The sequence below is a fragment of the Tiliqua scincoides genome, chromosome 6 (assembly GCF_035046505.1).
Source record: "Tiliqua scincoides isolate rTilSci1 chromosome 6, rTilSci1.hap2, whole genome shotgun sequence".
Lineage (NCBI taxonomy): Eukaryota > Metazoa > Chordata > Lepidosauria > Squamata > Scincidae > Tiliqua > Tiliqua scincoides.
This window is the reverse complement of record NC_089826.1, coordinates 71,912,010-71,928,372: the sequence shown is the minus strand read 5'-3', so window position 1 is coordinate 71,928,372 and position 16,363 is coordinate 71,912,010. Positions and strand designations below refer to the sequence as shown.

The window sequence follows — 16,363 nt, the reverse complement described above, 5'->3', positions numbered from 1 at the left end:
TATGATCAAACTTTTGCACCTGTTGTGAAATATACAACTATCCAGATGCTTTTGAGTGTCGCTGCATCTAAAGGATTGTGTGTTAGGCATTTGGATGTAAAAACTGCCTTTTTGCATGGAGAAATAACAGAGCAAATATTTATGAAACAGCCACCTGGTTTTATAGATCAAAAGAGACCAGATTTAGTGTGTAAGCTCCATAAAGGGTTGTATGGATTGAAACAAGCTGCAAAAGCTTGGTATGAAAAACTTCACCAAATGCTGACACAACAGGATTTTAAGCAGGGACAGGCAGATCCATCTTTGTATACAAGATATAGCAATGGTAAATTGATATATCTTTTGGTCTATGTTGATGATTTACTATTAATTTATGAGGATGAAAAGGATTATAAAGATATTGTATCTCAACTGAATAGGGAAGTGGAAATTAAAGAATTGGGGGATGCAGCCTTTTATCTTGGCATCCAGATTGAGAAGGATGTGGAGGGAAGTTACTTTCTTAGTCAAAAACCAAAGATTCTAGATTTAATAGAATCTTTGGGACTTGAAGATGCTTATTCAGTTGTTACACCTATGGAAAGTGATTTCTTTAAGCAAGGAAAGACTGAACCTTTGTCTAGTAATGATAAATACAGAGAAGCAGTGGGAAAATTACTTTATTTATCAACCACAACTAGACCAGACATTGCTAATGCAGTGGGAATTTTGAGTAGAACGCACTCTCCCACACAGTTAGATTGGATTGGCATTCAAAGGGTTGTGAAATATTTGAAAGGAACATTGGATTTTAAGTTAAAGCTTCCAGCTAGAGATAGCCCAAAGTTGGTAGTATATACAGACTCTGATTGGGCAGAAGATCCTTCAGATCGCAAGTCAACTAGTGGACACTTGTTTATGTATGGTGATGGAGCAGTGAGTTGGGGAAGTAAAAAACAAACTATTGTTGCCTTATCTACTACAGAAGCTGAATTGGTTTCAGCATCTGCGGCAAGTAGGGAGGCAACATGGTTTTGTAAGTTACTGAATGATATGGGAATGCAAGAAATACTTCCAGTGCAAGTTAAAGAAGATAATCCAGGCTGTGTAAAACTGATGCAATCAGAAGGATATAATGCGAGAACAAAGCATATAGATGTAAAGTATTATCATGTACGTGATTTGGTTATGCAGGGTATTATTAAGATCAATTATTGTCCTACACAAATGATGATAGCTGATTTACCCCCACACCCGCAATAAAGACACCAGACTTCGGCTTGGATGGAAAATGGGCCACTTTATTAAACTTCAACTGCAGCAGGGCAATAACACTGAACATCAATCGTGCGGGGCAATATGGGGGAAACAGTCCTAGCCATCTGCCTCCCCCTACATTCTCATTGGGCGTACCACCTGGCTCGAGACCCCAGCCGTCAATCGCCAGCTTAGGTCTTTCAACGCCACCCCCAATGGGGGCAAGGCAGCCGGACTCCAGGATAGCCGGCCGCGCCGCGCCTTCCTGTCTGTCCAGGCCAGGGGTTCGCCTGCCTGCCTCCTGGAGCCGGTCAGGCATCATAGGAGTGGTTCAGACTTACCCCTCACCCTGCTGCCTTGGATAGACACCGAGCCAAGTCCCTACCTACCCAGCAACCGCACGTACCCTGCCATAGGGGAGGACAGCCTAGCGCTTGTCCTTCCCGCTCCCCACAAGGATAAAATCCTTCAAATCCTGCTGCAGGTCTGCCAAAAACAAATCGTTGCCGACCGGGGACAGATGCACCCCATCGCTGTGGAACAGGGCAGGATCCTTAAACCCAATCGCTGGGTGCCCAATAACTGCCCCGCCCTGCTCAACTACTACCCTCCCCAGGTAATCGTTAACTCTTTTCCGCGTAACGTCTATCCTACGGAAACTACGAGCACCGTGCGAGACTCGCCGCGGGAGAAGGTTGGACCAGAGGATAGCCATCCCCGGGAACCAGCTACGTAAAAGTGAGAACTCCCTACAGGCCTGAAGCCTCAAGGACATCGTCCTCTGGCCCAGGTCATTCTCGCCTAGGTGCACCACGATTACCTGAGGAGGGGGATGCCATTCCAGATAGTGCAGCAGCATAGGCATGAACTGGCCCCAGCGCATGCCCCGTCTGGCAACCCAGGTGACACTGGCAAGACCCCCCAGTCCCAACTGGGAGCCAAAGCTGCTGGACAAAGCTCTTTTCCGGGCCCAAAAGATAATCGAATGTCCGCAGATCAGGACCCTCACTGGAGTTGACCGACGGAGACCTGAAACAGAAAAGGCAACATGAACGATGTGTCAACACCCACAAAATGCCCTTAGGCAACACAACCAGGGACCCCCTCCGGACAGTCCCCACTACACGAAGGCTAGCCACGCCAGTCAACACGTCCCCCCAACCACTGGGGGAACCCGTAGCTCGACTGCCCCGGCCCTTCCTGCCCCCACAGGCCTATCGCACATAATACCAAAAGGCACCAGAACGCCGCCAGCCAATCCTTTGAATGGCCCCTGACGAGAAACCAAGCCTTGCCGCAGTGGACGCGGCACCAATCCGAAAGGAGTGCAGGCCGAAAAGACCAGGTACAACTCCGAGCCTCTGCAAGGCAGCGTGAAACACTGCCCGGAACTGATACACAGTTAAAGGAAGGGCATTCTCATGACGAAAGAGAGGGCCCGCCCCCTGCGGGGCCCCCCACCGGTAGGCGACTACAGCCCGCACCGGGCAGATCTTGCCATTGGCCGCCTTCTGCAGATGGACCCACTGGCCTCTACCTCGTTGATCTGTCTTGGAATGCCTTAAAAACAAAGAAACACGATTAGGCCCCACCTGACAATCACCCCAACGGAGGACCCTATCCCCGGGATTAAACTTAGAAACGGACAAAACCTCACTGGGGCGAAAAGCTCCAAAAAACAAAACTAGGCAACAAGCCTTAAACAAAACCATCTCGTATGGAGACGTACAAAGTAACCCAAACTCGGCACAAAGGGCCTGCATCATGACAGGAGTAACTGGTCTACGGGCATCAAAGGGTCTGGGACAGCTCCGCTTCAAACCCTCCAGCATCCTCCTGACTCGAAAATCTGCGGTATTGTCTACCCAACCCAAAGCCCTGGCCTGAAACGACAGGGCGGCCAGATAGACAGCAATGGAGCGAGCTGACAGGTCCCTATCCCTGAGAGCAATAATGAACCTCATCAGGTGTGCCACAGGCAGCGGCCACGCGTCCTCAAGACGCTGCTGCCTGCGGAAAACCAAAACCTCTTGAATCTTCCTTGCATAACTAACCCTGGTGGCATCTGCCAGAGAAGCCCAGATCATGTCCTGGGCGGTGCTGAGCCAAGGCTCCACAGCCATAGGGGCATGGGCTCTGGGTCCGGCCGTGCCTCTGGAGCCAGCTGCCGGAAACGCTCCTCCTGGAAACGAGAGAGAGCGTCGGCAATGCTGTTGCACACTCCGGGCACATGCCTTGCTGAAAAAAGAACATTAAGCGAAAGGCACTGGAGAACAAAAGCTCTCACCAAGCGCATAACCCTAGGGGACTTAGAAGTCTGCGAATTAATGATCCTGACCACAGCCTGGTTATCACACCAGAAGCAGACAGTAGAATCAGCAAACTCCTCTGCCCACACATACACTGCCACTAAAATGGGAAAAAACTCTAGGAACGTTAAATCCCGAGTGATGCCCTCCTGCACCCATCCACCAGGCCATCTGTCGGCGCACCACCGCCCCCTAAAATAAATTCCAAACCCTAAAATAAATTCCAAACCCCCTAAAATAAATTCCAAACCCTGAAACAACAGGGCGGCCAGATAGACAGCAATGGAGCGAGCTGACAGGTCCCTATCCCTGAGAGCGATAACGAACCTCATCAGGTGTGTCAGAGGCAGCGGCCACGCGTCCTCAAGACGCTGCTGCCTGCAGAAAACCAAAAACTCTTGAATCTTCCTTGCATAACTAACCCTGGTGGCATCCACCAGAGAAGCCCAGATCAGAGAAGCCCATGGCCCCCTGCTGCGTCGGATTGCACCTGCAGCTCGGCTTCCACCAGAAACCGGGCCCTCCAAAACGACACCCCATTGAACTGGTCAAGGAACGTGAGCCATACAGCCATGTCCTCCCGGAGAGCTGCCGTGACCCTGCCGTGACTTCTGCCGTGATCCAGAGAAGCAGTTGGCCCTCTGGATGGTGAGGGAGGGAAAGGGGAGATAAAAGGAGACTTAGAGATGGCAGAGAAATTAAATGAGTTCTTTGCATCTGTCTTCACGGCAGAAGACCTCGGGCAGATACCGCTGCCTGAACGGCCCCTCCTGACCAAGGAGTTAAGTCAGATAGAGGTTAAAAGAGAAGATGTTTCAGACCTCATTGATAAATTAAAGATCAATAAGTCACCAGGCCCTGATGGCATCCACCCAAGGGTTATTAAGGAATTGAAGAATGAAGTTGCAGATCTCTTGACTAAGGTATGCAACTTGTCCCTCAAAACGGCCACGGTGCCAGAAGATTGGAGGATAGCAAATGTCATGCCTATTTTTAAAAAGGGAAAGAGGGGGGACCCGGGAAACTATAGGCCGGTCAGCCTAACATCCATACCGGGTAAGATGGTTGAATGCCTCATCAAAGATAGGATCTCAAAACACATAGACGAACAGGCCTTGCTGAGGGAGAGTCAGCATGGCTTCTGTAAGGGTAAGTCTTGCCTCACGAACCTTATAGAATTCTTTGAAAAGGTCAACAGGCATGTGGATGCGGGAGAACCCGTGGACATGATATATCTGGACTTTCAGAAGGCGTTTGACACGGTCCCTCACCAAAGGCTACTGAAAAAACTCCAAAGTCAGGGAATTAGAGGACAGGTCCTCTCGTGGATTGAGAACTGGTTGGAGGCCAGGAAGCAGAGAGTGGGTGTCAATGGCTAATTTTCACAATGGAGAGAGGTGAAAAGCGGTGTGCCCCAAGGATCTGTCCTGGGACCGGTGCTTTTCAACCTCTTCATAAATGACCTGGAGACAGGGTTGAGCAGTGAAGTGGCTAAGTTTGCAGACAACACCAAACTTTTCCGAGTGGTAAAGACCAGAAGTGATTGTGAGGAGCTCCAGAAGGATCTCTCCAGACTGGCAGAATGGGCAGCAAAATGGCAGATGCACTTCAATGTCAGTAAGTGTAAAGTCATGCACATTGGGGCAAAAAATCAAAACTTTAGATATAGGCTGATGGGTTCTGAGCTGTCTGTGACAGATCAGGAGAGAGATCTTGGGGTGGTGGTGGACAGGTCGATGAAAGTGTCGACCCAATGTGCGGCGGCAGTGAAGAAGGCCAATTCTATGCTTGGGATCATTAGGAAGGGTATTGAGAACAAAACGGCTAGTATTATAATGCCGTTATACAAATCGATGGTAAGGCCACACCTGGAGTATTGTGTCCAGTTCTGGTCGCCGCATCTCAAAAAAGACATAGTGGAAATGGAAAAGGTGCAAAAGAGAGCGACTAAGATGATTACGGGGCTGGGGCACCTTCCTTATGAGGAAAGGCTACGGCGTTTGGGCCTCTTCAGCCTAGAAAAGAGACGCTTGAGGGGGGACATGATTGAGACATACAAAATTATGCAGGGGATGGACAGAGTGGATAGGGAGATGCTCTTTACACTCTCACATAATACCAGAACCAGGGGACATCCACTAAAATTGAGTGTTGGGCGGGTTAGGACAGACAAAAGAAAATATTTCTTTACTCAGCATGTGGTCGGTCTGTGGAACTCCTTGCCACAGGATGTGTTGCTGGTGTCTAGCCTAGACGCCTTTAAAAGGGGATTGGACAAGTTTCTGGAGGAAAAATCCATTATGGGGTACAAGCCATGATGTGTATGCGCAACCTCCTGATTTTAGAAATGGGTTAAGTCAGAATGCCAGATGTAGGGGAGGGCACCAGGATGAGGTCTCTTGTTATCTGGTGTGCTCCCTGGGGCATTTGGTGGGCCGCTGTGAGATACAGGAAGCTGGACTAGATGGGCCTATGGCCTGATCCAGTGGGGCTGTTCTTATGTTCTTATGACCCTGACGCGGTGGGATGGCCTACGCAGCCCCGCCATCACCGCACAAATACGCCTCAAAAAGGCCCGACCTGGAGCCACTACCCGACAAGCGAAGTTGAGGTGCCCCACTAGCACCTGCAACTCCCTTAGGGTCAGTTTCTTGGCCTTATGGGCCTCCCGAAGCAAGCCAGACAGCTTGGCTAGCTTAGCCTCCGGGAGCCTACTACATTGATTGATAGTATCCAACTCTATCCCGAGGTAAGTCAACCTGGCTACAGGGCCCTCAGTCTTGTCATGTGCCAGGGGAACCCCCAACTGCTCGCACAGCGCCACAAACGACGCAAGCAGGATTTCGCATGTCCCAGAACCAGCAGGTCCCATAAATAAAAAATCATCAAGGTAATGAGCAGTGGTCACATGACCAGTCCGATATTGCACCGCCCACTCCAAGAAGGTGCTGAAACATTCGAAATGGGCACAAGATATCGCGCAACCCATCGGCAGCGCCCGATCAATGTAGTAGGCGCCCTCGAAGCAAAAGCCCAAGTGGCAGAAATCATCGGGATGGACTGGCAACAGGCGGAATGCTGACTCGATGTCTGCCTTTGCCATCAACGCCCCCACGCCACAGGACCTCAACCTCCCCACAGCCTGGTCCAGAGATGTGTACCTAACCGAGCATAGCTCGCTGGGGATACCGTCATTGACTGAAGAACCCTCTGGGAATGACAGGTGATGAATCAACCGAAATTCCCCAAGAGCCTTCTTCGGAACCACCCCGAGAGGAGAGACCCGTAAATTGGGAATGGGCGGGGCTGCAAACGGCCCCACCACCCTGCCCAGTGCCAACTCCTTGCCAATCTTCTTCCTAACCACATGCTCCAACCCCTTAACAGAACGCAAATTCTCGGACAGCACAGGTGCGGTGGGCTGCGCTGCGGGAATCCGAAACCCCTTTGAAAACCCCTCCACCAAATGACCGGCAGCAACTCTGTCCGGATAAACTCGCAAACATGAACACAACTGTGGTAACTTAATCGGCATTGGCCCCCTTTCCATAGGGAGGATTGAATGGGGGAGCGCCACCCCAGCGGCCACGCCCAGCCAGCTGCCCGGGGGCCTGTCTTGGTCTGCCCAATTTAGGGCACGCAGACACAGGGTGCTTTGCACCACAAAGTCTGCAAGCGTGCAAGAAAGTGCAGTTATTTCTTCCGCACTTCCCTGAGGCGTTGCATTCAAAACACGTCCGCGGGTTCTAAACCCACTGAGCACCACTAGGTGCCTTGCTGGGATCTGGCTTGTTCCTCGCGATGAGGTGCCCGCTATCAGAACGGTCACCCCATGCGGGCCGGGACGGAAGGACTAACTGCGTCCACAATTCCCATTGTGGAACGCGCCAGTCCAGCGCAGGATCGTGTGCCGCACGTAGTCTGAAATGGTGGTCATACGCCACCCAAGCTGTCCCCGTGTAATCCCTAAACGCCCTGTGCACTATATCCAAATATTTAAACAGTGCCTGGGCGCGATTGGGGTACATCTGAAGCACAACCGAGGCATAAATGATGAAGCCATTTAGCCAGTTGGCCCAGTTCTTATCAATCTTACGCCTCCTAACCGACTCCTGGTCCCTAATCAGCTCACCCACCTTCGGGACGGACTCAGGCTCTATCTGCAGAAGGCTGAACATGTCCACGTACTCACCTCTCCAGAATTTTTCTTTCACAGACAGAGCCAGATGCACACCGAGAGGAAGAGCGACATCCCCGTATGAGACCCGGGAGCGCTCACCTGGCTCCATATCGCCCCCACCTGCATCCCTGGGGTGGCCAATAGGCCCATCAGCTGACCCAGAGGGGGAAAGCCCGGCACACCCTGACCACCATGTGCCCAGGCGGGAAGCGGGGGAGTGCCGGCCCCAACAGCAGGTGCCAGAGCCGGAGCGCCCCCACCAAACATGCCCCGATGCAAGGCACCCCATGGGTAATAAGAATTGGCGTTCCCCCACTGAGTCCATGGAAACCACTGAGGAGCGAGGGCCGCCGAAGGAACAGCAAATCCCTCCCTCTCATCCCAGACAGACCCCACATTGGTGCCCAAGTCCTGTCCTGCCTCACCTGGAGCACCGCCTACTGGCTGCCCGCCGCTCGGAACAGCCTGCGAGGTGCCTGTAATCTCGACCTTCGGAGCGTGGGGCACCAGAGCGGGAGGCTCCGACTCGCTAACCTCTCCTGGTCCCCGCACACGCTTCCTGGAAGACAAAATCTCACTCAGCCTAGCACCACGCCCCTTTCTGGTTGATCTGCGCAATGGGGTACCGACACCTGATACCCCGCCACCATCACCCATCCCCGCCTTCCTCAGGGCCTTCTCCTTCTCCCTAGCATCAAAATGAGCAAGCATAGCCCTGAGCTCATCAAACTCGTCCTCCCCATCGGACGAAGAAGCCGGAGGGGAAGGAGGAGGGGGTGCAGGTCGCCTGGGGGCTTCCCCCCCCCCGCTTTTGACTCTTTTTCCCCATGGTGAAAAACCCAAGAAAAAACCACACCCCCCCCCCCCCCGTGTGCTAGAATTCACAGTAGGATACAGGTGCTATCAAGCACAACAGGGGAAGAGGTACACTCCTAGATCCCCAAGTGCCCAGTAGCACGCAGGAACCGCCTGCCCGCCACGCGGGGCGAAGAACCAGTGCTCCCTCGAATCGGCTCCTCCTCCGTCCAGGCGCCCGCTACGCTGCTGCTGCTCCTGCGGGTCTGCTGCCTGCTGCTCGCCGCTGCCCCGCCACCGCAGGCACCGCCAAACCGCCTGTCTGCTCGCCAGAAGGGGCGCGGAAGACACTCCCTCGTCACCCCCTTTGCTGCTCCTCGCCCTCCTTGCCGCCCACGCTGCACACGGGGAAAGAAGGGAGAGGCTGCGCGCCACTCAGAGCTCCCTGCCGCCGACGCAACCACCCTCGTTGCTGGCCAGGAACGCTCTGAGCCTGGCTGGGGCGTGCGCTCCGCGCCAAGGCTCTGGTCCCGCCTCCTCAACCGCCTCAACCACTTGCGGCTCAAGCCTCAGCCTCGGTGCACGAGGTGGGGCGGGGGCAATTTCCTGCTAGCGCCTGATTGGCGCTAACAGCCTTTATTGACAAAACCATTACCAAGAGATAGGTTTCAGAAATTACGAGCAGAAATGAATCTTTTAGATTCACTTACTCAGTGTTGAAAAGGGGTGTTGGGGAATAACAACACTGAGTAGTGGTTATTAGTTGAGTATCTGGTTCTTTAATGTTGAAATTCTATGTGGTCCCTTTAATGGTCTTTTTAAAGGGTGTGTCCCCTTGCTGATTCCTCCTTATGTATATATAGCTTCTTGTTTGCTGACTTTAGTAGAACAGGAGAGTGTATTTTAATCTCTGTTTTAACTATTGTTTTATTATACTTGCATGCATCCAGGGGCAGTTTTTTAGGGCTCCTGGTCTTCTAGTTTTAAGAACCTTGATGTGAGAAATGTTTGTATAACTCTGCATCAGATTGTAAGTAAACTGCCTTTGTTCTTAACCTTTGGATCTGAGTTTTTGTGCCTTAGCTTGCAAGCAGCCTGGGTAGAAGATTTGAAGAGTTTTTGCCTGAACCAACATGCACATCCTTGTAAACTGCAGGAGCTCAGCTCCTTGCAGGACAGTTAGCAACTATCCTACAAACTGCAGGAGCTGAGCTCTTTGCAGGGTAATTAGCAGCTACAGTATCTGATTTTTCAATAGCCTTGGGGCTTGAGGCAATTAGTTATCTGATCCTCCCATCACTCTTTTGGAGACCCACCAAAAATCAGGTTGTGATCCACCAGTGGGTTCCGACCCACAGTTTGTGAACCATTGAGCTAGAGTTATATAATAACAGTGGGTGTGCGTTAATGCTGGCTTCCACCAGTAAGGGGAGTTTGTTGTTTGGTAAAGTCTTGTTGGTTGCTTCTCTTCCTACATATGATTAACTTCTCTTTGACTTTTTTTTTCTGTTGTTTCTGCCAATGTGTAAAAATGGTTACATTTCTCTCTTTATCCCTGTAAAGTTCTTAATGAGAGTCTGCTTGCTGTGTGTGGGGCTCCTTTAATCCCTCAATGTTAACATAACCAACAATCTCACTTGTTATGTAAGCTCCTCTATCTGCTATTTTTACTGGGGCTGGGGATAGACAGTCGGAAGATGCATGAGTTGGCTGAAATTGGGGGAAATTGGGAATTGGCTTGGGGATGTCATTAACAGCCTCTTACCATTCCCCTCATCATTGGCATTGCTAGGAAAGGGCAATTGGGGTGGACCGCCCCAGGTGCGGAACTCCAGGGGGGTAACAGGCATACCACCCGAGTCTTCTGCGCTTACCGTGATGACTGAGGAGCTCTGCACTGTGTTTGGAGGCAAAAGTGCCCACCTGCCCACCCTTGTCTGATTGGCTGCAAATTGTGGCAATTGGGTAGCAATTGGCAGTGATATGATAAATGTGACAATGTCATCATGTCACCACCAACCTAGTTCTGGGTGCTGTGCTTTGTGTCTGACTGCCAGATGCCATTAACCCTGAACTAGGGTCCCTGGTCCATTGACCCTGGACCAGGGTGGGACCAGGGATCCACTGCCAGCAGCACTCATTGCTCATCATCATGAATGAGGGGGGTGTCATGTAGGAGAGGGTATCACCCACCCTGGTTGTAAAATGCAACTGCAACACCACTTCCCCCCATAATTCTACTGCTGACATTATGTCCCAGAATCATCAGGAAGATTAGGTGAATAAAGTTAGAGAAAGGAAATCTGAAACGAGGAATTCTGAGGGATTTGGGCTTAGTAAATATGCATTCAAACAAGCAATTTCCCAAGGGCATATCTGCAGTAGAACTGAACTGCCTCTGAGAGAGGAATCTCTACCCTCAGACTTGAGCTATACTACAATGTATTTTATAAACAGATCTTTATTGTCATTTTTCATGCATTCACTTCCTTCAGCTGACACTACAGTTCAGAGTCTGAATGCTAGACTTTAATGTTTATTTTACTTCTCAAAGATCAATTCCATAGCCCAGGGGTAGGCAGACTTTCAACTTGAGGGATCCTGGACCATTAACAATCCTGTAGGAAAGAGAATTTCAGCAAGTACAGCTTGTTATCTGTGAGATGACAAGCTGCACCTGCTTAAATTCTCTCTTCTATACAATTGTTAAAGGTCCAGGATCCTTAAAGTTGAAAGTTTGCCCACCACTTCGATAACCAATTAACTCACTCCTGTTTTGCTGGCTTTCGTGGCATGAATCATGCTGCCTACAGGTTTCACAGTTTATTTCTACATTGGCCTGGCCAGCTTTAATATTTCTGATCTTCTAACCATGATTGAGAGATTGGAAGCACACTCTTTCCTCCCCCTTGCCCCTTCTTTATAAATTTTTCAGCACAATCTTAGGCATGTCTACTCTGAAGTAAGTCCTATTGTGTTTGATGGGGCTTACTTCCAGGAACGTGTGTATAGGATTGCAGCCCTTGTCCCCTTTTCAAAGTATATTCATTCATTCATTCATTCATTCATTCATGCACATTTTTATACCACCCTTCCTCCAAGGAGCTCAGAGTGGTTTACATGGCTTCTTCTCTCCTTTTGTCCTCACACTACCACCATAGTGAAGTGTAAAATCAGCATCTATATTAATACTAACCATGGTTAACTCAAACCAGAATTTTCAAACTCACTTCTAAACTCAATCTTTAAGTTAGCTGTAGTTAGTATTAATATCAGTGCATATGTAATACTACCCACCAGTCTTCCAGATATGGTAAAAATTAAGCTATTATTAAATGATTGCTCACCTTCAGAGTTGAAAACGGTTTCAAAATTCTTGATGGCGGTGATAAGCCATAACGACTGAATGATGTTTTCAGTCCTATAACCGAGAGGGTGGTAGTCTATCTGTAGCTGATGGTGGCAAGTAGACCAATGAGAAGCTATCCAGTATATTCTGTGTGTTAGGCCAGTATGTTCTACGTGGGTCAAATATGCCTGATTTATTTAGATGTTATGTATCCTTATATATCGTAGGCTTATACTCACTACTGTTGTTCTCTTTGTTGTGTGGTTGTGTTCGTTATGTATGCCAATAAATTTTTATTAATTATTAACAGTATTTATATACCGCTATTCAACTAAAAGTTCACAAAGCGATTTACAAAGAAAAATCAAATAACTAAATGGCTCCCTGTCCCAAAAGGGCTCACAATCTAAAAAGATGCAAATGAATACCAGCAGACAGCCACTAGAGCAGACAGTGCTAGGGTGAGGTGGGCCAGTTACTCTCCCCCTGCTAAAAAAAAAGAAGCACCCACTTGAAAAAGTGCCTCTTACCCAATTAGCAGGGGTTAAAGATCTATCTACTATCTACTATCTACTATCACCCACTACCCACCATTGATATGCCACCCGCCAAAAAGGAAGAGGAGATTTGCACATGAAAAGGAACTACATCAACCTGGGGTGCTGAGTCTTTTAATCATAATGATGACTAAGGAGCATTATGTCTGCATCAGGGCACTGAAGTAAATAAATTGCCAGCCCTAAGGCACTCAGGGCTAGATGAAAGAGCATAAGGCAGAGGTTCTCAAAGTGTGTGTCATGACAACCTGGGGTACCATGGACAGATGAATCATGTGATGTCCCAATGCCCCTCCTACTGGCTCTCCCGGGCACCACTGTCTTGGATCATGCAGTAGACTTAGTGCTGCCATCTTGGATCAGTAAGAGATTTTGTGTGATCCAAGATGGCAGCACCTGGCTGAGCTGGGAAGAAGGCACTGCAAGGACGCAGTGACCCCAGTAAGTTTGGAAACCACTGTATAAGGGCTATATGCTGAGCTTTTTAATTTCTCTCTCAGTAGTCAAAGCAGCTGGTTAATCACCTGCTTCATACCTGAAAACTCAGAGTAAAAATAGGCTATGTAGTGCCCTATTCTAGACCATACTTAGCAGAATGGGAAATATGGTCTTCAACTGTTTATAGAATTGATCCACTGTATTAAGTGTGAGTATTAGGAAATAGGATCTAATTTTTAAGGAAATGTACATTTCAGATTTTCTTTTTTTATTCAGACAGCAGTTTAGAAAAAAGGTAGTGTGTTTTATGCATCAGTGGAGATTTGGCCCCACCCTTCAATATGCACTGTCCAAGAACACTTAACCATATGAATGCACAAGAACTGACATTTGGATCACTAACTGCCTCCTGCTCCCACTCAGAACAAGTTTGCAAACTGCTTCCAGACTCTAGCAACTTGTATTATTTTTAGCCTGCTGCAGCCATGATGGATGGTCTTGGAGCAACTTTTGCCTCAGACTCCAAAGGAGAGGTGAGGAAGGGGATTGCGAATTTCCGCTGGTGATAAGCTCACATCTGTTTCAAACTGTAAAAATGGCCAACCCTCTTCAATGCCAAATAAGCACAGTACTGAAAGAAGCACATAAAGCAATGATTGAAAGACATTGGAGGAAGGCCAAGGGAACATGGCTAATGTTTCACCTAATCTTTCCCTTTCTCCTTCCTCTAACAGTTCTGCTCGCATGATGTGAACTTCAGAGTTGGAACAGACAACTTCTTGTCTGTGCACTGTCTGCCTGCTTGTTGGCAAAAGAACAAAAAAAATCCATAGAAGCCAAAAGTATAAAGCTATAAGAGATTAGCAACTGCGTGGTGACCAAGAGGCTAGCAGTATTCACCTTTCACTGTGGGGATAAGAATTAAAGCCTCACATGGGAAACTGATTGCCGCGATCCAATCCTGCAGCAGCTTCACAGCCCAATCCTATCCACACTTTCCTGGGAGCAAGCCCCACTGACTACAATTGGACTTACTTCTGAGTAGATATGCATAGAATTGGGCTGTATGTCACCAGTCATGCATTATTGAAGAATGCTTGGCTGTTCACCGATGAAAGGCCAGGAACCATCAGCCGGGAACTGAAATACATGCAATTTTCCTGACTGAAGCAATGGCAGTCCTGGTGGGTGATGATTCCTTCATCTTGGGGCAAAGATATTTGATGGAGCAGCTTGGAAACCCAGAGTTTCTCAAACTTCTTACCATTACATCATCCACAGTGGATCTAGGGCCCACTGAGGCCAGGAAATTGCAGAGTAAAATGCTGCATGATCCATAATTCACTTCTGGGCTGCACAGACATGCAACCCCTGGCAACATTGTGCTGCAGTTCTCAAACTGTGTGTCACAATACACTGGTGGGTCATGACCCAATTTTTGGTTCAGGAAGTAGTGTGATGCCGAAAGTGAAGCGGGTCATGCCTTAGCATGACCTGAAAGCAACTTCCAGGTCATGCTCCATTTTACTGCACTGTTTCCTGGTCACAGCGGGCCCGCGACTCACTGATGGTTAGCCTTGACCATTTTAGTGCCTTGCCAGTGTGCCGCGAGGTGAAAAAGATTGAAAATTACTGCCCTATATTTACACAAACTATATTTACACAAAAGTAACCCCATTATAGGGCTACTCGCTTTACCTAGGAGAAAGGGACAAAAGTCCTCTTCTCCAGAGGAGGTGGCAGTGGCTACCTGGGGCGCACTGGATGTACCGGCAGCCATTTTCATCGCCACGTACTGGGCAGTTCAGGATTGGGCTGCCAGTTATCTTTCCATCACTTGTGTTTTCATTGGAGATTCTGCGGGACCCACCAGAAATCAGGTCATGACTCACCAAGTGGGTTCCAACCCACAATTTGAAAAATGCTGGCATAGACCACAACCTTTGTGGCTAACAAAACAAGCTAGAAACTTCGCTTTAGAATCAATTTTATAAGCAAGCAAAGCAACAACACAGAAAATGATGAATAAGACAGCTGGAAAGTGTCAGGCAAAAAAAGATGAATCTTAGACTGAAAAAACAATGTGTTTAAGTGGAGAACGCATTACCCCTTTTGTCTCCACATTTGTACCTTTTCTGCAAGGAACTTAAAATAAACAAGAAACATACCTTTTCAATTTTTTTAAGATCCACTAAAAATAGTTTAGATAGTTTTCTATTCTCTTGTGGTTGTTGAAAGCACAGTGAAAATAATGAAACACTGAAGAACAGGAAATTCCTGTGGTCTTGAGGGTCTTGTGGTCTTACTGGAGGGGGTAAGTAGAATTCAGGCCCTAGAAATCCCCCTGAAACCTTGAGAACTCAGAATTACATGCAAGAGCTTGTTTGTGCAAGATGGCCAGCCAAGTTTTGCAGATTAAAGCTGAAAATACAACCCAAGCCATCCCCCAATCATGTCTAACAGCGCAATCCTAAACATGTCTACTTGCTTGGAAGTAAGCCCATGTAGTTCAATGGGACTTACTTACAGGCAAGCGTATAGAAAACTGCGACCTCAATTGCATTGTGGAGGTCTGTTTTTTAGAGCAAATGGGCTATCGGGCTGAGGGGAGGTTAACACTTTCCACACTTATCATTCATTTCCTTTCAAGTACTTTTCTCCCAGCCAAGCTCACTTATGGTTTTGAGCTTGGCTGAGACGAAAATTTGTAGGGGTGTGGGTGGAGGTGGGGAACAGACATGGGAAGAAGAGCCATGGCTGAGGTTTGCACCCTCACATGCAGACTCCTTTTCCTGTAAAAAAAAAAAAAATGGGCACACTTTACATTTTTTGGTCTATACCAGTGGTACTCAAAGTGGTGGGTCGTGAAGTAAAAAAGGGCCATTGGAAGTAAAAAAAAAGGTCCATTTCCCCATAAGGGGAGTGGCCCAGGAAAGGGTACCCTGGCAGCACTGCAGCAATTGTGGCATCACAGGGACCCAGGGGCTTATTTCCCTACCTGGGGGTGGGGGGTCTACATGCCTTGTAGAGGGTTCAGGAGGCCCACAGCCCCCTTTTCAGGTCTCCCCAAAATTTGTTATTGCTCCAGTCTGCAGGTTGGGCCTCATATGAAAACTGGAAGTGCACTCCAACATGTAGATCAGTGCAATAACAAGCTTCAGGGAGACCCACAGAGGGACTGCGGGCCTCCCTGTCTCTCTCCATGGGATCACTGCAGCACCATCATGGCACATCCCCCCCTCCCAGTTCCTGCCCCTGCCAAAACTTATCACTGGTTCTCAAACTCTCGGAGCGGTTTGAGAACCACTCGTGTACACCTATAATGTTTTCTCTATTCAGCTTGTACTAAGCTTTCTATTCCAAAAGTGCAACTTCAATGCTCTACCCTACATGGACCTCTTCTTAGAAGTTGCTCACTTCTACAACATCTAGGATGCTGCACACATACACCTAAAAATATGAAATGTGTATACAGCAGATATAGCTGTGTGTATACAGC

At 48.6% G+C, this 16,363-nt stretch overlaps 1 protein-coding gene across 1 annotated transcript; it reads right to left on the bottom strand.

Moving 5' to 3' along the window:
* Window positions 1-2,450: 2,450 nt before the first annotated feature.
* On the bottom strand, window positions 2,451-3,359 carry LOC136656079 (integrase/recombinase xerD homolog). The gene has a single exon (XM_066632920.1). It carries the CDS (start codon window positions 3,357-3,359, stop codon window positions 2,451-2,453), a length of 909 nt encoding a protein of 302 aa, XP_066489017.1.
* Between the last annotated feature and the right edge of the window lie 13,004 nt (window positions 3,360-16,363).

Excerpts from the sequence above, each read along its gene's own strand:
- LOC136656079 (XM_066632920.1), bottom strand. The coding sequence starts at position 3,359 with ATGGCTGTGGAGCCTTGGCTCAGCACCGCCCAGGACATGATCTGGGCT.